The sequence below is a fragment of the Carcharodon carcharias genome, chromosome 5, assembly GCF_017639515.1.
Source record: "Carcharodon carcharias isolate sCarCar2 chromosome 5, sCarCar2.pri, whole genome shotgun sequence".
Lineage (NCBI taxonomy): Eukaryota > Metazoa > Chordata > Chondrichthyes > Lamniformes > Lamnidae > Carcharodon > Carcharodon carcharias.
Genome location: NC_054471.1, coordinates 131,264,842 through 131,289,067, shown reverse-complemented (window position 1 = coordinate 131,289,067; position 24,226 = coordinate 131,264,842). Strand labels below are relative to the sequence as shown.

The 24,226-nt window shown below is 45.5% G+C and overlaps 1 protein-coding gene across 2 annotated transcripts in view; it reads right to left on the bottom strand.

The window, feature by feature from the left end:
- Positions 1-24,226, bottom strand: part of fam184ab (family with sequence similarity 184 member Ab) — a 210,289-nt gene that overhangs the window by 100,006 nt on the left and 86,057 nt on the right. For both annotated transcript variants that reach the window (XM_041188881.1, XM_041188882.1), the window contains exon 6: positions 17,008-17,130. In XM_041188881.1, the coding sequence (XP_041044815.1) occupies positions 17,008-17,130 (123 nt within the window). The remainder of the gene's footprint in view (positions 1-17,007; positions 17,131-24,226) is intronic.

The following is a 24,226-nucleotide window of genomic DNA, read 5'->3' as shown; positions in this document are numbered from 1 at the left end:
CGAGCAGAGCGGACAATTGCAAATCAATGTTCGGCCTTCTCGTCATATTGACTGCTCATGCTTCCAAACACACCCGATGCCAGCGGGCACAGAAAATTCCATCCAAACGGTTAATATGCAGGCAGACTAAGTAATTAAGGCAGCTAATGGAATGCTATCCTTTATTACGAGAGAAATTGAACATAAATGTAAGGATATGATGCTTCAGTTGTTCATGGTATTGGTGAGGCCACATCTTGAATAGTGTGTAGTTTTGGTCTCCTTATTTAGGAAAGCATGTAAATGCATTGGAAGCGGTTCAGGGGAGGTTTACTAGGTTGATAGCTGGAATGAGAAGTTTGTCTTATGAGGAAAGGTTAGACCAACCAGGCTTGCTTGCAATGGAATTTAGAAGATTGAGGGTTGACTTGATTGAATTATACAAGATCACGAATGGTATACAAGGTGGATGTGGAAAGGATGTTTCCTCTTGTGGGCGAATCCAGAACTAGAGGGCACTGTTTTGAAATTGGGGATTTCCCATTTAGGACAGAGATGAAGAGAAGTGTTTTCTCTCAGAGGGTTGTGTGATTTTGGAACTCTCTGCCTGCGAAGGTGGTGGGAGTGGGATCACTGCATATTTTCAGGTAGAGGTAGGTTGATTCCCCTGCCTAACAAGAATCTAAGGTTATTGCAGTTGGATGGGAATGTGGAATTCAAAACACAAACAGATAGCCATGGTCTTACTGAATAGTGGAGCAGGCTCGAGGGGTCAAACTGCTCACTTATTTTGTATGTTCCCTCATCAATGCCTTGTACATTTCCAGCACACTTCCTTACCTTTAAACACCATTCCTCTTGCAATAAAGGCCAAAATTCAGTTTGCCTTCCTGATTACTTGCTGTACCTGCATGCTGACATTTTGCAATTCATGTACAAAGACATCCAAGTGTCTCTTTACTAGAGCATTCTACAGTTTCTTTCCATTTAAATCATATTCTACTTTTCTATTCTTCCTGCAAAAGTGGACAACCGTGCATTTCCCATTTTATACTCCATCTACCAATTTTTTGCCAACTCACTTAACCTATCTATATCTCTTTGCATTCTCCTCACAACTTGCTCTCTTACCTATCTTTGCATCATCATCAGCAAATTTGGCTACAATGTAGTCAGTCCCTTCATCCCAAGTTATTAATATACATTGCGATTAATTGAGACCCCAGCACCAATCCCTGTGGCACCCCACTAATTGCTGTTTGTCATCCTGAAAATGACCCATTATACCAATTCTCTGCTTACCATTAGTTAGCCGAGCCTCTACCGATGCTAGTATTCTATCACAACACAATATGCTCTTATCTTGTGTAGTAGCTTTTGTGTGGCACTTTATTGAATGCCTTTTGGAAATCCAGATACACTATATCTACTGGTTCCCCTTTATCCACTCTGCTTAAAGCACTCTAATAAATTTGTTAAATACAATCTCCCTTTCAGAAAACCATGTTGACTCTGCCTGATTTTCTGCATTATGATTTTCTCAATGTCCTCTACTACCTCTTCAATAATGGGTTCTAGTATTTTCCCAATGATAGATATTTGGTTAACTGACCTATAGTTTCCTGTTTTCTGTCTTCCTCCTTTCTTGAATAGAGGTATTACATTTGTGGTTTTCCAGTCTGCTGGGTCCTTTCCAGAATCTAGAAAATTTTTGAAGATTACAACCAATGTATCCATTATCACTGCAGCTACTTCTTTTAAAACCCTAAGATGCAGGCCATCAGGTCCAGGAGACCTGTCAGGCTTTAATGCCATTAGTATTCCTAGTACTTTTTCTCTAGTGATAGTGATTTTAAATTCCTCCCTCCCTTTTGCTTCTTGGTTTTCTACCACTCTTGGGATGTTTTTTGTGTCTTCTGTTGTACAGATGAATACAAAATACTTGCTCAAAGCCTCCGCCATTTCCTTGTTTACCACTATTAATGCACCTAGTCTCACCCTCTGCAGAACCATATATGAATTAGGAACAGAAATGCGCCATTTCACCTCTCGAGCCTGCTCTGTTATTCAATAGGATCATGCTGATGATCTGTTTATGACTTCAACTTCCCATTCCTGCCTACCCCTGATAAACCAATGCTCACTTGAACTACTCTTTTCCTTTTCATATACTTGTTGAAGCTTTTACTGTCTGTTTAAATATTTCTTGCTAGTATACTCTCATACTCCAATCTCTCCCTCTTTATAAAAAAAATCATCCTTTGCTCTAAATATTTTGGCCTACCACTCACCTTCACATTGTACAACTTTTTAAAAAATTAACTTCCTTAGCTAGCCAAAGGTGGTTTATCCTTCTGGTACACAGTCTTCATCAATGAAATATGTCTTGCTGAGAGTTATGAAATATCTCCTTAAATGTCTGCTACTGCTTCTCGTCTTACCTTTCCCAGACACCTTTAGCCAACTCTGTCTTTATACCCTTGTAATTGCCTTTATTTACATTTCTCACACTGAAACTGAATGTGAAATTCCTTCATGCAATGATCACTCTTGCTAGAGGATCCTTTGTAATGAGATACTTAATTAATTCTGTCTCATTATACATTACCATGGCCAAAATAGCCCTGGTAGGATCCAGAACATATTGTTCTAAGAAAATGTCCCAAATACACTCCATAAACTCATCCTCCAGACTAGCTTTGCCAATTTGTTTTGTCAAATCAATGTGAAGATTAAAGCCACCCATGATTACTGCAGTACCTTTCTTGCAAGCCCCCATTATTTCTTGATGTATACACTGTCCTACTTCTTACCACCACCCAAACTGAGTCTACATCTTGATCTTCTGAACCAAGATCATTTCTCACTATTGCACTGAATTTGTCCTTTATTAACAGCTATCCCACCTCCTTTTCCTTTCCTCCTGTCCTTTGAAATGCTAAATACCCTTGAATATTCAGGCCCCAGCCTTGGTCGCCTTGCAACCACGTCCCTGTAATGGTTATCACATCATACCTCATTTATTTCTACTTGCACTATTAATTTATCCATCTTTTTATGAAGGTTGTGATAACAAGCCTTTAATTGTCCGCTGTCTCCAGCTGACAACGGGGGCATGACTGTCAGATTTATACACAGTGACTATGAAGGGCAACATTCTCTGCAGCAAAGGAGGAATCCTAGGCATTAGGACTATAAAGAGAGGCAGGAAGGCAACGAAGGCCAAGACGTCTCACAGATCACTGATGCCCACTTTGCCAGGGCTTCTGAAGATGCAGTTCTGATGCCTGGTTCAGTCAGGTGTTGCCTCCAATACCCTCTTCCTGCAAGGGTCTTGGTCAATGTGAAAGTGCTGAAGACAGCGAGACCCTGGAAACAGGCATCTCATTAAGGTAGGACCAGATGGTGAGAAAGGAGGGGGGTAAGAAGGCAGAGGGAGATGGTATTGAACAGAGAGGTGCTCTGCTGCACATCAAGCTAGTCTGATCCTGCCACCCTCCAGGAAAAGGACCTTCTGCATCTCCCTCATGGCCTCCATCATTAGATGCAAGTCGGCAACACGGGGCTGCCTTGCCCCATGTGCCAGGCCTTTGACTCCCCTGTGACATCTTGATTCCCTCTGTGCCAAAGCCTTCCACAGTGCCAAACAACAAATCTGTCCTTCAGGAAAACCAGCAGCCAAAGTGATGGCTGCCATGGGGTGTCTAAATGAGTCACACACTTCATCTGATGCACTCCCCCACCCCCCACTCCCGCCAAGTGGCTTTAAGTGGACAGCAAACCGATCTTCATGGGCTTCTCATGCGAAAATCTGAACTTAGATCAGTTTCACACAGGAGGGGGCTTTCTGACCTGAAAACAAACCCTGCTCCTGTTTCCTGCCTCTGCGGTGAAAATTCAGCCATATAGGTTTTCTGAAATGTTACAGCTTTGTCACTCTACCCATATAAAAGTTTTAATAACCTGTACATCTTTGATGATGGTAATGTTAAAGATATGCTAATTATACATCAGGTGAAGGCCATGGTTTACTTAAGTGCATAGGGCACTTATAAAGAAAGACTCAACATTTTAATTTAGTTATAAGTTTTCTTTAAAATTTAAACTTTATCTTTTGGATCAGATGTTCGATGCTTTAAAAAAAAACCTGGAAAGCAGTCATTTCTAGCAGCCTTGATGACACAAATGGGGCATTCCATGGTGCTACAGAGATGGAAGGTTCAATGACTGCAGCCTTTTGAAATCATTCAGATACAGATGCAGTCGTCAATCATCAGAAGAATGACAAAAGAAATGAGATGAAAGCATTTTTGAAAGATCTGTAAGACAACAGTTACAATAGGTGAATGAACCCCATTCTGACATGTTTCACAACAGCACATGACGTGCACTTGGCGGGCTGCACTTCATTGAGGGCTTCAAGGTTTGTTTGCCAACCTTGCTTCGGTCAGCACTCACAGTCATCAGCGCCAGGCTTAACACACAGCATCACACCACTTTTAGGGGAGCTCAAGGGTGGATCTCTACATACCAGATCAGCTGTATGTGGCTGGCTTTTCAATGGCTGCAGGACAAGGTCTTGCTTGGAGAAGGGAGACAAGTGGCCTCAGGCAAGGGAAGAGGTTTCAGGACAAGAATGGGGATATCCCAAACAGTGTGGGGGGGGCACATGTTGATCTGTGTAAGTGGCCTCAAGATGGTGAGGACTGGGGAAGCAGTCTCCAGTGGAGGTGAGGCTAGATGAACATGTGAAGGTATGCATGGTGATGTCCCTTGAGCTGACAGTGAGTGAGATGCCAGTGAATGTGTGATGGGCTTAAGTGTGTGAGCTTAGAGTGATGAGATGGTTGCCATACTCTGGCTGCACGGATGAGATCATTCATCCTCTATCTGCAATGGATGGGCAACCTCTTCTGTGCAACATTAGGACTGACCACTGCTGCCACCGCCTGCAATGCTGGATTGGTGATGCTGCTGCCTGCCCTGCGGCCAGAGTGGGAGTAGAGGACATCACTGCAGGATTCCACAGAGTCCAAACGGCACTCCAGTGACACATCATTTAAATCTGGGGGCTGCTTGTCTTTTTGCCTTTCGTGGACAGTAGTCGTGCAGTTGCCATGGGCTGAAAACACTGAGATGTGTGCATGCGGCTGCACTTTAAATATGGTGCCCGGCATGATGAAGCAGCGAGGTAATGGTGTGGCAGGCAAATGAAAGCCCACCCGCCATAAAAACGGTGTGTTTCCCAGGAATGCATAAATAATGTGGTGGGTTTGGGACAGTACAACGACATAACCCGCCATCCTGGCCGGCTGGTAAAACTACATTTTACCCGCCCGCTATTGCACTTAGTGCAAATCTGAGTCAATTCTGCACACTCTCTCATTCCCACCTCCAACACTCAGGCACATTCTCTCATCCGTGCCCCGCACACTCACAGGCACACTCTCTCATTCCCCCACAACACACTCACACTGACAATCTCTCACTTTCCCACACACACACTCTCATTCTCCTCTCCTCCCCTGCCACATCACCCCCCCCACCCCAGTCCCACCACCACCAACACGCACAGACACACTCTCACTGCCACACACTCACCACACCACCGTCTCCTCCACAGGCCTGATGTGACTTCGCCTTCCCGGCCCCCAGGCTGCTAAAGGTTCCCCCCCATACCCACACCCCCCAGGCCGGTGCGACTTCGCCTGCCCTCCCAGGCCACCAAATGTTTCCCTCCAACTTGCCCAACATAATTTCGCCCTCCTGGGCCGCCAAAAATCCCCCCTCCCCCAGTCCGATGTGACTCCATCCTCCCGGGCCGCCAAGATTTCGCTGTCTACATGCCCGAAGTACCTGACTTCCCAGGCTCCATCTCCAATGTACCTTTGCTTCTCTCAGCACACTCACCAACACCGGTATTTGCTGCTCCTCCAATCAGAAACTGTTTCTCTCCTGCATTTGCTGCTGATAGGCTCACTCTGATTGGAGGAGCAACTCCATTCAGAATCTTCCATTCTGTTTGACTGGAATTTTGAAAACTGGTTCTGGCGGCCGCATAGAAAGACTTCACAGGCCGCATCCAGTCCACGGGCCAAACGCAGAGCCCATCTTAGTCGACCAACCGAATTGCTCAAATTCTGCAGAATCCCCCCCATAGGAAATCATCAACAGGCATCATAAAGATGCCTGAAAGTTTCCCTTTATAGTACCAATAGAACATTGCTGGATCTGCTTTTAATTGAGTACAGCCGACAGACATAACTGAGAAATATAATACCCTTGATACATCATTCAATCCAAAAATGCACTTGTTTAATTTGCACAGCTAGTTCCCTTCATTTGAAGGAGCACAAGTTGACAAATAAAATGCAGCATTTTCTCACATTGCTGAGCCCTAAAAACAATCTTAGGCAGAAAAGCAGTTCAGCAATGTTAGCTGATTCTCTCACTATGATGAGGGAAAATAAGAGTTTTGAGAAGAAAAAAAAAAATTCAGTTAATCTCCATATGCTCCTAAAAGACTTTGACATTGGCTTGCTTAGAATCTAAGATACCTGCAGTGGAAATGGACTCCAATCAGTGCTTGTCAGTAGATTGCAGTTCAGAAGCATATGAGTGAAAGTGACACCCAAACTTGAGGTGAATGATACAAATTATTCTCATGCAGTTCAAGCTGCAAAGCCTTTTCTCTACAAGCCCAGGAACTGCCCAAAAAGATTTAGTATTCATACAACAAAAATAATAAATATTATTTTAAAATTTTCCTCGTAGGGGGACAAAAAAACATTAAATCTAATTCTTAAAAATTGCACAATTCAGAATGGAATTTCACGTGAAACAAAACAAGGGATGGTCAAATAATTTCTGAAAATGATATTTTCTTCAAGTGGGAGCACCTAAAAGGATTTTATTACTAGCCAGTGGTCAACATCTCCTCAATAGTAATTTGTATGATTGAATAACCTTGTTTTAACATATCTGAACACAATAAATAGCCGAATTCCAGAGTTGGAACAGGACTTAGCAATACTGTACAACTACCGGATTTACAAACATCATTTGGGCGTGCTATGTTGTATCACTACATAACATTTGACACTGAAAGAAACTATAAGCTAAAATCCTACATTATAAAATACTGTTTCTATTTTACTCCCTTACAAATTACATAAAGGAACTGACTCAACAAAAGTAATATTTCTCAAAGTTTCCAGGTGTTAATGTCTGATTCATGATGTCTGATTCAGTCCATTCATGATTTGGAACAATGTATCAATTTCCTCTATAAAAATACACGGTGAAGCTAACAGCACTCTGTCATTTATATGCAAATCTGGCAGCAACTTCCAGTGACTGCACATGTGCAGTTAAACACAGAGATCATGAAGTTTCTGTCTGAAGTGCCCTGTTCCAAGGGCTGCATGAAAATTACACGTCACCATACCAAATGACACAAATTTCCTGTATTTAGTTCATAGATATGTGCTAAACTTGTCAAAAAAAAATTGGCGAATCCAGTGCATTACCCTTTAATGGGGTGATAAGCTTTAATTATATCCAAACAACCCCTCTGCCACTGAAAATTAACTTTTAGACACGTGGGGTGGAATCTTCCAGTCATGCCAGCAGCGGGGAGCTTGGTGGGAGGGGAATATAATTTGATATGAGGTTAAAAATCCGTTTCCCGAGGTCGGGATGAACTTTAGGAATTCTGTTCTCTAGACTCTAAAGTCAGATTAAAGGTGGGTTGAGCTTCCCGACAAACAACTTTGGCAAGTCCTTTTGCATGCATTAGCATGTGATGCATGCTCATTAAAAGGCCACCTCGCCAGAATTAAGTTGTCTCTCCAAATGAAGTTCCCCGCCAGTCAGGAATTAAAATGTTCACTTTTACAGCTGTCTGTTAGCGGCGTTCACCTGGCAAGCTTGACTTCTTCCATGACTTTGAGATGAGCAGACGCTGCTTTGGCCTTCTTAGGGACCGATCACAACTTGACACATATTGGATGCTGGTAGTACAAGCTGCACAAAGGCTGAACATGGGAGGCAGGTGAAGGACGGTAAGGGCTTAGGGTGGAACGAAGGCTAGACACGAGAAGCAGGCTAAGGGCAGAAGGAGGGTAGAGCAGAAGGTTAGAGCAGAGGCCAGGCATGGGAGGCAGGGAGGGAGGGAGGAGGGGAGGGAGGCGGGGCGGAGAGGGGAGGGAGGGAGGCGGGGCAGGGAGGGAGGCTGTCTGGGGAAGGGAGGAGGGCTGTCCAGGGAAGAAAGAGATTGTCTGGGACAAGGAGGGGGACAGAAGGGGAATATGAGAGTGCAGCAACGTGGGATGGAGGAAAGGGTCTTTCTTGCTGGATCTGGGGTCCTGAGGCTGGGCGGGTCGGGGGTTTCCAGGCAAGGCTGGTGGGAGAGAGATGGTCCTCGAGGCAGGATCGTTGCTGTTGATGGTGGGATCCTGGGGCTGAACTGAGGGTACTGGGCAGTGGAAGGAACAGTCACAGTCAGAGGGGGCAAAGAATTCAGTGGGGTGGCAGGTCCAGGATAATAGTCAGGTAGCTGTTTGGTGATTGGTGACAGGGGGAGGGTAGAAGGTTGAGAAGTGAGTTTCAAAGGTAACATGCACTAATGTTTTCAATTCTCAACAATGCAACCCAGTCAATGTAAAACTGCAATACCTCAGAGTGGGAGGAAGGTCTTTTCAGATGGGTGGAGTTCAAGGTCTCCACAATTGACTCACTAAAGGGACACCCTAATAATCATGTGGGAACTGGATGACAACCATGTTCTCCTCTCCATGGTGAGGCCCACACAGCAGCAGGTTTGTTCCCAATTCATGGGTCTCATAAAGTTGAGATCCCAGCAAGGTCCAGAGCTGCTGCTCATTCTGTGCCATTTGCCATCTTCTGCTGTCAGGTGCCAGGATGAAGGGAGGGCTGGAAGGAGGGAGAGAAGTGGATGTCACCATGGGGCACGGCTGGTAGACAGCAACAAATTCCCAACATCAAACCTCAATCCTCCTGGGTGAATGGTCACGGAGGACAATGGTTCACGTGGTTCATCTTTCTATACTGCCAAGGCAATGGTCTCTCTATAGGTTCTGTATAGATTCTCAAGGGTAGTGGAAAAAAGCTGAATAGTATCAGAGAGAGGGTTCTCACACATGGTTCTCATCAAACCGGTCAATAGGCAGTCATGTATGAACGGGAGGTGTACCCATCTCTGGTTCTCCGGGATGTCCTTTACCTGGAAGGGTTGGGGTGAGGTTGCCATGTCTAGATGGAGGCCAGACACAGGGCTTACACTGGCTTGTTGGCTTTAGATGAAGACAAACTTGTAAAGGATATGCTCACTACATTTCATTCACAGAGCTACTGAACCAATATGATGCAAAATCCACACAACACTGCCTTTCTACTGACTCTTATCCAGATGATGAGGGCCCGTTACAGGTTGGCACAGGGTCAGGAGGGGCAATAGTCTGAGCAGCAAGAGGCAGCAAGGCCCTCAAAAAGGTTTGGATGCTGGCAACCAGGGTCCACTGCAATGGCGAGCATTAGCCCAACCATGTGTATGTTGCAGACAGCTATCTACAGATGAGCGAAAGGCAATGCTGGAGGTGCCTTAGAATGGCCTGGAATGTGGTTACACACATCTGCCAGTTTCTCCACGATGACCTGCGGCCACATGGATTTGGAGGGAATCCCATGCCGGTGGCATTAAAGGTAACTGCCGCCTTAAACTTCTTTGCCAGTGCCTCCTTCCAGGGCTCCACTGGGGACCTGTGAGGCATCTCCCAGTCAGCAAAACACAAGCGTAAATGGGAGGTGGCAAATGCCCTGCTCAGAAGGGTGCCCCTACAATTCTGCCTGGGCGCCAAAAACCAGGCTGCAAGAATATTGGGGTTTGCAGCAATCTCAGGTTTCCCGTAAGTGTGCAGTCAATGGCACCCTGCTCATGTGGCCTTGAGAGTTCCCTGGCTACAGCCAATGACATTCGTCAATAGAAAAGGGTTTCACTCTTTGAATGTGCAACTCATATGTGATCACAGAAGGCAAATCCTGCATGTTTGCACTTGATTCCCAGGGAACACTCATGGCGCCTACATTCTGACCCACTCCCAAATGCCACAAGTTTTTGAAGGACTTCGGCAAATGCAGGGCTGGCTCCTTGGGGACAAGGGATACCCCAGAAGACCTGGCTGAAGATGCCAGTTCACTGTCCACAGAATACTGCTGAGGAGAGCTACAATACCGCACATGCCTCTACCAGATCCATGATTGAGCAGACAACAGGCCTCCTAAAGATGAGGTTCAGATGTTTGGACCGCTCAAGTGAGGCTCTCCAACACCCTCTACAGTATGTGTGCCAGATCATCGTTGCCTGCTGTGCCCTGCACAACCTAGCACTACAAAGGGGGATGCCTTGGCTGATGGGGACACGGAGGGCCAAGATGTCTCCTCTGACAAGGACGGTGAAAGGAATAGAGCTGATGAGGGTCAGGACATTGCCAAGCTACATGCAGAGGCCATAGCAGGTGCATGGCGTGGCAGACAGAGCCATGTCAATCTGATAGCTAATAGATTCCAGGCAGAGTATGCTGCCGACACATTTCCTTAACTTCTTGGTTTTCAATCCTCAGCTGGCTGAAAGGCCCCAGCTCATTTTCTGTTTTAGACATTATACCTTTCTCTAATGAACCTTAATTTATGATAGCTGAATTAAATTGCACTACTTAACAACTGCCCTGCTAGTGGTTTGATCCTTTGCATGCGCCAAACTACATTAATATGCAGAGACCTTGTGCTAAATGCACACATTAGAATCTGCACAGTGCTCCATTCTCCCATGACCTGAGGCACCTATAAGTAGAATTGTGATTTTACCCGTGCCCTCACAAAGTATGTGTGCATGGCATCTTGGAAACAATATCAAATCTAACCTTGGCAGGAATACACTCATGTCACCTGCACACCTGCTCCCAAAGGAGGGAAACATGGAATGGCGCTCTTTCAGGCAGAAGCAGATAGTTGGGTCTACAGGGAGGAGTCGTATGAGAACACCTTTTGGTCTTTCGACATTGGTCCTCCATGCAGATTGATCAAGGACTCAAGAAGGATTTTGTTCCTGCCCAACGCCCCCCTCCCACCCAAACCCTCCAATATTACCACTCACCCCAGGTAAACCCATATCCCTTGACATTTTTATCATGCTGAGAAGTTTTGCAGTAACTTTGGGTCCACTCACAGACTGCTTCACCTGCAAACTGCTTTACTGAGTTGCAACCACTCTGGTCCCTCCAATCAGAGAGATTCCTACAAGGCTCAGTCCTATGATAAAAGCAAAATACTGCAGATGCTGGAAATCTGAAATAAAAACAGAAAATGCTGGAAAAACTCAGCAGGCCTGACAGCATCTGGGAAGAATGAAACAGAGTTAACGTTTCAAGTCTGTATGATCCTTCTTCAGAACAGTCCTAAATAGCCTTAGCATAATTGGTGAGACTGTGATCCAGCATTGTGGACACCCCAGCCAAGGTAGACATCTTTTCTGATGGGGCCTGCAGAGTCTTGTTGGACCTCACAGTCCTCAACATGGTCCACTATAGAGGCCCATTCTACGCTCTCCCACCTCATGCACTAAGACCCTCGCCCTTCAATGATGCCTGATGCACTTTGGTTGCAAACCCTTTATCCAAAGTCTACTGCCACCCTTGATAAGGAGACAAGCAGGCCAAACAAATCTCCATGTGAGGTCTGACAAAGGCTTCATCAACAGCACACACCTCTTAAATCCTACACTCAAATCCCTTTTGCAGTCAAGACTAACTTGCCCATAAAAACAAAAAAACTGCGGATGCTGGAAATCCAAAACAAAAACAGAATTACCTGGAAAAACTCAGTAGGTCTGGCAGCATCGGCAGAGAAGAAAAGAGTTGACGTTTCGAGTCCTCATGACCCTTCGACAGAACTTGAGTTCGAGTCCAAGAAAGAGTTGAAATATAAGCTGGTTTAAGGTGTGTGGGGGGGGCGGAGAGAGAGAGAAGTGGAGGGGGTTGGTGTGGTTATAGGGACAAACAAGCAGTGATAGAAGCAGATCATCAAAAGATGTCACCAACAATAGAACAAAAGAACACATAGGTGTTAAAGTTGGTGATATTATCTAAACGAATGTGCTAATTAAGAATGGATGGTAGGTCGCTCAAGGTATAGCTCTAGTGGGGGTGGGGAGAGCATAAAAGATTTTAAAATATTTAAAAATAATGGAAATAGGTGGGAAAAGAAAAATCTATATAATTTATTGGAAAAAAAAACAAAAGGAAGGGGGAAGCAGAAAGGGGGTGAGGATGGGGGAGGGAGCTCAAGACCTAAAGTTGTTGAATTCAATATTCAGTCCGGAAGGCTGTAAAGTGTCTAGTCGGAAGATGAGGTGTTGTTCCTCCAGTTTGCGTTGGGCTTCACTGGAACAATGCAGCAAGCCAAGGACAGACATGTGGGCAAGAGAGCAGGGTGGAGTGTTAAAAAGGCAAGTGACAGGGAGGTTTGGGTCATTCTTGTAGACAGACCGCAGGTGTTCTGCAAAGCGGTCGCCCAGTTTACATTTGGTCTCTCCAATGTAGAGAAGACCACATTGGGAGCAACGAATGCAGTAGACTAAGTTGGGGGAAATGCAAGTGAAATGCTGCTTCACTTGAAAGGAGTGTTTGGTCCCTTGGACGGTGAGGAGAGAGGAAGTGAAGGGGCAGGTGTTGCATCTTTTGCGTGGGCATGGGGTGGTGCCATAGGAGGGGGTTGAGGAGTAGGGGGTGATGGAGGAGTGGACCAGGGTGTCCCGGAGGGAGCGATCCCTACGGAATGCCGATAGGGGGGCTGAAGGGAAGATGTGTTTGGTAGTGGCATCATGTTGGAGTTGGCGGAAATGGCAGAGGATGATCCTTTGAATGCAGAGGCTGGTGGGGTGATAAGTGAGGACAAGGGGGACCCTATCATGTTTCTGGGAGGGAGGAGGAGGCATGAGGGTGGATGCGCGGGAGATGGGCCGGACACGGTTGAGGGCCCTGTCAACGACCGTGGGTGGAAAATCTCAGTTAAGGAAGAAGGAGGACGTCAGGGGAACTGTTTTTGAAGGTAGCATCATCGGAACAGATGCGACGCAGGTGAAGGAACTGAGAGAATGGGATGGAGTCCTTACAGGAAGCGGGGTGTGAGGAGCTGTAGTCTAGGTAGCTGTGGGAGTCGGTGGATTTGTAATGGATATTGGTGGACAGTCTATCACCAGAAATTGAGACAGAAGTTCAAGGAAGGGAAGGGAAGTGTCAGAGATGGACCACATGAAAATGATGGAGAGGTGGAGATTGGAAGCAAAATTAATAAATTTTTCCAAGTCCCAACGAGAGCATGAAGCAGCACCGAAGTAATCATCGATGTACCGGAGAAAGAGTTGTGGAAGGGGGCCGGAGTAGGACTGGAACAAGGAATGTTCCACATACCCCATAAAGGGACAGGCATAGCTGGGGCCCATGCGGGTACCCATAGCCACATCTTTTATTTGGAGGAAGTGAGAGGAGTTGAAGGAGAAATTGTTCAGCGTGAGAACAAGTTCAGCCAGACGGAGGAGAGTAGTGGTGGATGGGGATTGTTCGGGCCTCTGTTCGAGGAAGAAGCTAAGGGCCCTCAGACCATCCTGGTGGGGGATGGAGTGTAGAGGGATTGGACGTCCATGGTGAAGAGGAAGCGGTTGGGGCCAGGGTACTGGAAATTGTAAGGTGTCAGAGGAATCACGGATGTAGGTGGGAAGGGACTGGACAAGGGGAGAGAGAAGGGAGTCAAGATAACGCGAAATGAGTTCTGTGGGGCAGGAGCAAGCTGAGACGATCGATCTACCGGGGCAGTTCTGTTTGTAGATTTTGGGTAGGAGATAGAAGCGGGCCGTCTGAGGTTGGGCGACTATCAGGTTGGAAGCTGTGGGAGGAAGATCCCCAGAGGACATGAGGTCAGTGACAGACCTGGAAACAATGGCTTGATGTTCAGTGGTGGGGTCATGGTCCAGGGAGAGGTAGGAGGAAGTGTCTGCGAGTTGACGCTCAGCCTCCGCGAGACTTGCCCATTGCTTCCTTACTTGCAGCCTTCACTTGCACGTTAGATCAAATGACAAATCACCAAGGAAGGCCATTAACGATTGGACAAGCCCACCACACCTTTCTCTGGGCATGCAGGACAGTTTTCTACTGTTCAGATGACAGTGTGGAGAGCTTCACTCTCTCAGCCCTGAAATGACATCTAGTGCTCCTTGCCATTCACATTGCAGATTTAACTTGCCTCGAGTCCTTGTGGCCTCCACCCACATTCACAGCAAAGCACAGCTGCACAAGATGCAGTTGCCACACTGAACACTTTTTCACAGGTCAGAACATGATGCACTGCAAGTTATGGCTTGCAAGATGCATGTCCACGCAGCACAGTCACAAATGATGGCCAGTGCTTAATCATGCACATGTGGGATTATTGAGCAATGTGTTGATAACATGAGGGAAGTGAATCTCTAGGAGTTAATTGTTGGGCTCTGGTGGGGGCCCAAAATCCACATCCTTAAATGACTGTGGCCATTGGAGCAACTAGCAGCAAGGTGGAATCCAAGAAACTTCCAAACAGTGCGAGTGAACATATATTTAGAAGTGCCAAAACTATATACAATGGTTGTACACCCGTGCCACCCATGTGCCTTCAATACTTCTTAATCTTTTGTTGCCTACTGCTACATCCAGCTGCAGCCCCGACACTGCAACTGAGGTGGAGGCAGCCCTTTTGATTGTGATGACTTTGGCAGGCGTCCTCTGGTGGCCGGAGCCTACATGGCCCCAGCATGCTTAGGGTCTCCTGCTCAAGTATAGGTGCACCCTCCTCAGCCTGACCTGCTGGAGGCAATGGGAATCACTGGCAGAGGGGAGCTGGAGTGGCAGGGCACCCCTGGATTGTCGCTGGGTGAAGTGCCCGGAGTGCCTGATTGGTGCTCCTCCACTTTGTGAGTGCCAATGGCACCTCTCGCCTATCCACTGCCGCACTACACCCATGGCTAGGGCGACGAAGTGCAGGTCCGAGCACGTATCCAGCAGTCATTGTGTGTTCTGCTTGACCTGGGTCTCCTTTCCATGGAGGCAGTCAAGTGCTCGCATAGAGAGCCAGACAGAACATGGGCAGATTCCTCCAGCCTTCGGCCCAGTCTGCACTTGGCCTCTAGCAACTCTGCCCAATGTTCCCCTGCCTGTTGCTGCATCTCCAATATGTCTCATAGGGCTGAGTCCAGAGGCTTATCATCTGCAAGGGATTGAGTAGGGGCCTGTTCTCCAGCAATCCTCCGAATATCAGAGACTTCAGCTGTCACTTCCTCCACCATCTGTGGACCTGCATCAGTGATGTCTCACCAGATTGTGACCCCATACCTACTCTTGGAACATGGACCCACCGAGCTGACTATATCTGCAGTGGTGGAGGGTGCAGGTGAATGCCGTGATGGTTGATCCTCCTCAGTGGTGGAGTTGGACATGAAGCTGTGGATGGCCTCCCCCTTTCCTTTCTGGTACTTGGAATAGAGAAAAGAAAGATTTAATAATTGCATTAATCAAGGAGCCTACTTAGTCAATGTGTTACTCTGTGGGCACAGCTGTCAACTGCAGACTGGAGGCATCCTCAGTGGCTTCCCAGGAGAGTACTATCCTGCCTACAGCGCAGGCATCGGTCTTGCTCCTACCCAGGTATCTCAGTGGCTTGCTCCTCAAAACGGGTGAGGATTCGAACGTCAGGAATTTCGCCTCTGCTCTGGGACCACTCCCGCTTGTTGTGGGCATTCTTCTCCTGCGGAAAGAGGATTGATTGTCATCCCAATGGTTGCATCAGCAGTTCAGGAGCATGCATGCCCATAGCAGCTGCTGAGGCCTCCCAGTAAGTAATTAAAATGCAGGATGTCATGCAACTGACATAAGATTAAAAGCATGAAGTGGCTGGCACACATTCAGTGCATATATCCCATCTGCTTGTGAATGCTGCAGCCCAAACTCCTGTCTCACTGTCCCTGTGAACTCGCACACTTATACCACCTATGCCCCTACGAGTGCCAGTTTGCAGTGAGAGTAGATAATGCACTTAAACTGGTGGAGTGCAGTGGATCAGTCATCCTCTTCCAACACTACTAGGCATTTTTGTGCTGGGCCCCACAGGTGTTAACCTCTGCTACGACCTCAGTCCAGGCTGCTGTGGTCAGACAGGTGGGCCTCCTGCTGCCACCCCAGGAAACAGCACCTCTCGTTTCCAGGAAGGCTTCGCTGAACTATGGGGCTGCACTTTGTTTTCTTCTCTGGGACATAAAGGACAGGCAGACTGGCCTGCAGCAAATGAGTGACTGTCTGGTACCCTTTAAGTATGATGCCTAGACCTTCGGCTCCATGAGGCAATGGCATGAATTGCAAATTCCTGCCTTTTCCGGTCACAAGATTTGCCATATTCCACATGGATGCATAGGTACTGAGCTGAACAGTGCAAAATTGCGCGTGGTCAGCCATCCTGCACCACCCTCCTACCCCCCCCAGCAGAAATCACTCCCACTTCCACTCACACCACCGAACTTAAGTCTTCAGAATAGAAGATTCCAGCCACCGAGTCTAATTCCCTCAGTTTTAATGGTTGGAGATTTTTTTAAAATACATTGCTTTACTTGTTTTCTGTCTCTTTGCCCATTCTCCCTTGTGATCTTTCCCTCTCTATTTCACTTTCTGTACCTGAGTGACACTGAATTCAGTATTCTAGCTGACACTTCCTATGTGCTTGTCACAAGCAATCAGCTTTTTTTTCTCCCAAAAAAAGGATATTTTCCAAATTATTTTTACTGTGGGGCATTTAGTTGCAGTCATAGCACTGAACAGGGCAAATTTCCAGACATGCTCAGTGATCTGAGACAAGTTTTGTGTTGTAAAAGACTAACTTTTTTAAATTACATAATCATATTTAAGGTCAGTATTGTGACAATCTTATTCTTACCTCTTGATTGGCTGTATTTAACTTGGCAGTCAGCTCTTCTCGAAGGTTTTCCATTTGCTGTTTGAATTGATTTTTCTCTTCTTCCATTCGCAAACGATCCTTCTCAAGATTTTGGTCCATTTCCTGAAAGGGAAAGGGTGTAGTTACAGGGATTAAGGTTCTTAAACAAGTAAATACAAATGTTGCTGTTATTTAATGCAAATACATGTCTTTCTAATGTTGGATTTCAAAATCAATTTCAGTATACATTTCAATGAATTCAGGTGACACAACCAAGCTTTTATTTAGCCTAGAACATGAATAAATATGTTTTCACTTGCATACTGTGCAAAACAATATACACTAACATTATAACACAAGGAAAATTTCCTTTCTATTAAACTACAGAATTAAAAAACATCCGTAAAACAGAATTAAAGTTAAATATTTTAATCTGGTCAAACTATTAAGCTATTTCCCCAATTCTCTTTTTATCAAATCGCACTGCATTTTTTTCTTTTTCAAATCCATTTCATGTTACCTTGTACACCCTCGTAATAGAGAACCATGGATGACCAGGAAGATTCAGGATAAGATGAGAAAGAAAAGAGAGGCTTTTAGCAGGTACAATGGGAGCAATCAGCAGAGCAATTAGTGGAGTACAGAAAGTGCAGGGTGGAGCTTAAGAAAGCAATTAGGAGAGCAAAGAGGAGATATGAGAAAGCTCTGGCTGGTAAAAGCAGGGAAAATCCCAAGATATTCCATAAGTATATCAATGGGAAGAGGATAACCAGGGGAAGAGTAGGGCCCATTAGGGACCAAGGGGGCAATCTATGGGTGGAGACAGAGGACATCGGTAGAGTGTTGAACGAATACTTCACATCCGTCTTCACCCAAGAGAATAAGGGTGAAGGTATCGAACTCGGGGAGAGAGACTGTGAGCTTCTTGAGCAAATTGATTTAGGGAGAGACAAGATATTGGAAGTGTTGGCAGGCTTAAAAGTGGACAAATCTCTGGATGGTTTGTGTTCCAGGCTGCTGAAGGAGGCAAGAGAGGAGATCACAGGAGCTCTGACCCAAATTTTTAATTTCTCTCTGGCCACGGGAGAGGTGCCAGAGGATTGGAGGACAGCTAATTTGGTTCCACTATTTAAAAAGGGTTGTAGAGATAAGCCAGGGAACTACAGACCAGTGAGTCTCATCAGTGGTAGGGAAACTATCGGAGAAAATTCTGAAGGAGAGAATCTATCTCCACTTGGAGAGACAAGTGCAGGGATAGTCAGCATGGCTTTGTCAGAGGGAGGTCATGCCTAACAAATTTGATTGAATTTTTTGAGGAGGTGACCAGGTGTGTAGATGAGGGTAGTGCAGCTGATGTCGTTTATACTGATTTCAGCAAAGCCTTTGACAAGGTCCCACATGGGAGACTTATAAAGTAGGCAAATGCACATGGGATACAGGGTAATTTGATAAGGTGGATTCATAATTGGCTTAGTTGTAGGAGACAGAGAGTGATGACAGAAGGATGCTTTAGTGACTGGAAGCCAGTGTCCAGTGGCGTACCACAGGGATCTGTGCAGGGTCCCCTATTGTTCGTCATTTATATGAATGACATGGATGACTATGTGGAGGTTAGGATTAGTAAGTTTGTGAATGATACTAAGGTTGGCTGGGTGGTTAACAGTGAAGTTGAGTGTCTTGGGCTACAGGAAGATATTATTGGGATGGTCAAATGGGCAGATAAGTGGCAGATGGAATTTAACCCTCTGAGAAGTGTGAGGTGATACATTTTGGAAGGAGTAATTTGACAAGGAAGTATTCAATAAACAGCATGACACCAGGAAGTTCTGAGCGTGTGTGTCCATAGATCTCTGAAGGCGCAGGGGCATGTTAGTGGAGTGGTGTAAAAGGCATATGGGCCACTTGCCTTTATCAATCGAGGCATAGATTACAAAAGTAGGGAGCTCATGTTGGAGTTGTATGGAACCTTGGTGAGGTCACAGCTGGAGTACTGTGTGCAGTTCTGGTTGCCACATTATAGGAAGGATGTGACTGCACTGGGGGGGGGGGGGGTGCAGGGGAGATTCACCAGGATGTTACCTGGGGTGAAACATTTAAGTTATGGAGAGAGGTTGGATAGACTTGGGTAGTTTTTGTTGGAGCAGAGAAGACTGAGCAGCGACCTGATCCGAGATGTACAAGATTATGAGGGGCATGGACAGGGTAGATAGGGAGCAGCTGTTCCCCTTGGTTGAAGGGTCAGTCACAAGGGGACATAAGTTCAAGGTAAGAGACAGGAGGTTTAGGGCAGATATGAGGAAAAGCTTTTTTACCCAGAGGATGGTGACGGCCTGGAATGTGCTGCCTGGGAGGGTGGTGGAGGCGGATTGCCTCACATCCTTTAAAAAGTACCTGGATAAGCACTTGGCACATCATAACATTCAAGGCTATGGGCCAAGTGCTGGTAAATGGGATTAGGTAGGTAGGTCAGGTGTTTCTCACGTGTCAGTGCAGACTCGATGGGCCGAAGGGCCTCTTCTGCACTGTGATTCTGTGATCTTAAACAAAAGGAACTAAGCTTTATACCGTGTGCTTATCTTCATTCTCAATTTCATGATCTTACATGCTCTGTCTTAGATAATATGTTAGTATTATAGACAGAGTCAGGAAAGAATTGAAACTCTTGTACCCTCTCCCTTACTGACTGTAATCAGTGTGTTTCTAGACAAGGGGTGTGTGTGTGTGTATGTGTGTGTGTTTCTTAGACCCCTTTAGTGTGTAGTCAATTTTACTAGTAACAGCAAGCTTTCATGTGTTGAAATAACGAAGATTAGTTATTCACGCATTCACCCCAAAAGTCTAAATGCTACGTCACTCATTCAGCACTCACACAAAATCCCTTACTCAGCACGCACACAACACACACACGCAAAAAGACACGCTTGAGAGAAATTACAGTTAGAGAAAATAGTGCTCTTTTAAAAGTCGTAAACAGAAGAGTAGTTAACAGTTCACTTCTTTGGCTCATCTTGCAAGGTTGCAGTTGTTGCAGGCCCAGTAAAGAAATGTCTTTTCCGCTCTTGAATTGTAGTTTAGATCGATGCAAATTACTTGAGCAGGATATCAGGATTATTGCAGGATTCCCTCAAAGAGATGAATGTTCAGCAGGTCACAAAGTTAGGAACTTGTGATTTTTGTGCCAGGAGGTTAAATTTCATATCAGGTGGTCTTGGATTAGGAATCTGGCTGAAAGGTTTTTAAACTATGGCAGCCTCCAAGTTTAAAAAAGGCTTTTGTATTGCTGCGTTGGCCAGCACCTGGTATTCTGCAGTGGTTTTCTTAGCAGGCTGCCCAGGTCTCTGATTCTTGGGATAATTAAGGATTTTGGTATCAACTACTATTGTCAACCCTGAATGGCTTAAAGCTGAAAGCCACTGCTATACAATGCAAGCAAGATGATGCTCCCTTCACACCTACTTGACATTAACTGGTTTTCTGCAGTTCCCTATTGTTAAATTGCAAACTTGAAGAGAGGAAGTCTGGTAGCCCATTGATTTTAAGTTTGGAGTAAGTCATAAGCAATGACAGGTGTGAATTCAACAGAGGGGTTCCATTTGGGTATGTCCAGTCAAGGGAGAGGCCCTCGCTCAGAATGATTCAATTAGGAACTTTACAGAAGATGAGGTAGTTTGTGTTGAGTTTACTTCAATAAGGCTGAAGCATTCGCAACAATCGTCATCCAGAAATGCCAAGTGGATGATCCATCTCCGCCTCCTCCTCAGCATCACAGATATCAGTCTTCAGCCAATTCGATTCACTCTACGTGATATCAAGAAACAGCTGAAGGCACTGGATGCTGCAAAGGCAATGCGTTCCAACAATATTCCGGCAATCGTACTGAAGATTTATGCTCCAGAATTTGCCGCACCATTAGCCAAGCTGATCCAGTACAGCTAAACACCGGCATCGAACTGGCAACGTGGAAAATTGCCCAGCTATGTCCTGTACACAGAAAGCAGGACATATCCAACCCAGTCAATTACTGCCCCATCAATCTACTCTAGATCATCAGCAAATGTTGGAAAGGGTCATCAGCAGTACTTTCAAGCAGCACTTGCTTTGGAATAGCCTGCTCAATGACACCCAGTTTGGGTTCCACTAGGGCCACTCAGCTCCTGACCTCATTACAGCCTTGGTTCAAATATGGACAAAAGAGCTGAACTCCCGAAGTGAGGTGAGAGTTACTGTCTTTGACTTCAAGGCAGAATTTGACTGAGTGTGGCACCAAGGAACCCTAGAAAAACTGGAGTCAATGGGAATCAGGGTAAAAACTCTCCACGGGTTGAAGTCATACCTAGCACAAAGGAAGATGGTTGTGGTTGTTGGAAGTCAACTATCTCAGCTCCAGGGCATCACTGCAGGAGTTCCTCAGGGTACTGTTTAAGGCCCAACCATCTTCAACTGCTTCATCAATGATCTTCCTTCCATCATGAGATCAGAAATGGGGATGTTTGCTGATGATTGCACAATGTTCAGCATCATTCATGTCTCCTCAGAGACTGAAGCAGTCCATGTCCAAATGCAGCAAGACCTTGAGAATATCCAGGCTTGGGCTGACAAGTGGTAAGTAACATTCATACCATACTAGTGTCAGGCAATGACCATCTCCAACAACAGAGAATCTAACCATTGCCCCTTGACATTCAATGGCATTACCATCACTGAATCCCCCACCAACATCATCCTGGGGATTACCACTGACCAGAAACTGAACTGGACCAGCCATTCCAATGACAAGAAACTCACCTCCTGACTCCCCAGAGCCTGTCCACCATGTACAAGGCAAAAGTCAGGAGTGTGATGAAATACTCTTCACTCGTCTGGATGAGTGCAGCTCCAACAATACTCATGAAGCTTGAAACCATCCAGGACAAAGCAACGCGCTCAGTTGGCACCCCTTCCACATTCACTTCGTACACCACTGACGCACAGTGGCAACAGTGTGTACCATCTACAAGATACACTGCAGAAACTCACCAAGGCTCCTTAGGCAGCACTTTCCAAAATCACGACCATTACCATGTAGAAGAACAAGGGCAGCAGATACATGGGAACATCACCACCAGGAAGCCATCTTCCAATTCACTCACCATCCTGATTTGGCAATATATCACCATTCATTCACTGTCGCTGGGTCAAAATTGTGGAACTCTCTCCCTAACAGCATTGTGGTTGTACCTGCACATGTGGGTTGCAGCGGTTCAAGAAGGCAGTTCACCACCACCTTCGCAAGGGCAATAAATGCTGGCCTAGCCAGCGATGCGAACATACCGGAAATGAATTTTGAAAAGTCACATTACCCTCAGAAACCATATTAGCTACCTTGTCCATTTTTTTAAAATAAGAGACAGTTCCGGAAGCTTCCATACGAACACAGTCCATGTTTGAAACTATGAATAGGGCAGGCCTTTACTGGGCATAACGCAGGGTCCAAGGGCCAAATAGCCTCAGCCCTGTCAGTGTACCTCTGTCACAACTCCAAGCGGTGTGCAGTGGAACAGCTGGAAAATTAAACACCAAGAATTTTCCCCATGGGTTTCAGGATCCACTGTCAGGGTGAAGTGAGGTCAGAAGCCCACACTAGGTGAGAAACAGTCAAATCAGCTGTGATTTTCCCTGAATCCAATTAATGGCAGTCCCAGCTTCAAGTGCACAAAAATGTGAGCACACAGTGACTCCACACGATGTGCACAGTATCGATGCTGATCGGCAGATCTAGCACAATAACAAGAACATCCTTTTGGTAATTGGAACACATATAGGCCATTCAGCCCTAAAGTATGCTCTGCCATTCAATAAGTCATGGTTGACCTGATTGTGACCTTAATTCCACTATCCTGCCTAGCCCCATAACCTGACTCCTTTGTAGATCAAAAGTCTGGCAAATGCAGCCTTGAATATATCCAATAACCCAGTTTCCATTGCTCCCCGGAATTCCAAAGATCAACAACCCTGAAGGAAGAAATTTCTCCTCCTCAGTCTTAAAAGCAACATCCCTTACTTTTAAATTGTGCCCCTGGTTCTAGACTTGTCTAAGAGGGGGGGAGTAATCCTCTCACCATCTATCTTGTTAAGTCCCTCAGAATCTCATATTTTTGCATGAGATCACCTCAATTTCAATGGGTATAGGTCCAACTTACTCAGACTTTCCTCATAAGACAACCCCTTCATCTCAGAATCACCTTAGTGAACCGTCGTTGAACTGCCTACAACATAAGTATATTCCATCAATCCCTGTGGAACCTCACGAATTACAGTTACCAACCTGAAAATAACTCACTTATGCCAACTCTCTGCTTCATATTAGTCGGCGAACCCTCTATCCATGCTAATGTATTACCCCAACACCATAAGCTCTTATTTTGGTCATAATATTTTATGTGGAACCTTATTGGATGCTTTGCGGAAATCAAAATACACGACATCTACTGGTTCCCCTTTCAAGACACTGCTTGGTACATCCTCAAAGATCTCTAATAAATTTTGCAAACACAATTTCCCTTTCTTAGAACCACATGTATTCTACTCAATTGTATCAAGATTTTCTAAATGTTCTGCTACTACTTTCATAATAATGGATTCCAGCATTTTCCCAATGACAGTCAGTCTAACAAGTCCTACACTGTTTTCTGTTTTCTATCTTCCTCCTTTCTTAAATAGAGGTGTTGTATTCTAATCCACTGGAAACTTTCCAGAATCCAAGGAATTTTGCAAGATTACAACAAATGCATCCATTATCTCTGCAGCCACTTCTTTTAAGACCATAGGATGCAGGCCATCAGGTACAGGGGACTTATCAGACTTTAGTCCCATTAGTTTGCTTAGTTTTTTTCTTTTGTGATAGTCATTGAGTTTCTAGGATTCGTGGGATGCTTTTTGTGTCTTCTGCTGTGAAGCCAGGTACAAAATACTTTTTTAAAAAATTCATTTAGGTGGGCATTTATTGCCCATCCTTAATTGCCCTTGTTCAGAGAGCATTTAAGAGTCAACTGTGAAGACCAAACTAGATTTCCTTCCCTAAAGGACATGAGTGAACCAGATGGGTTTTTACAACAATTGGCAATTTTATGGTCATCAACAGTCTTTTAATTCCAAATTTTTATTGAATTCAAATTGCACCATCTGCTGTGGTGGGATTTGAACCCAGGTCCCCAGAACATTACCCTGGGTCTCTGGAACA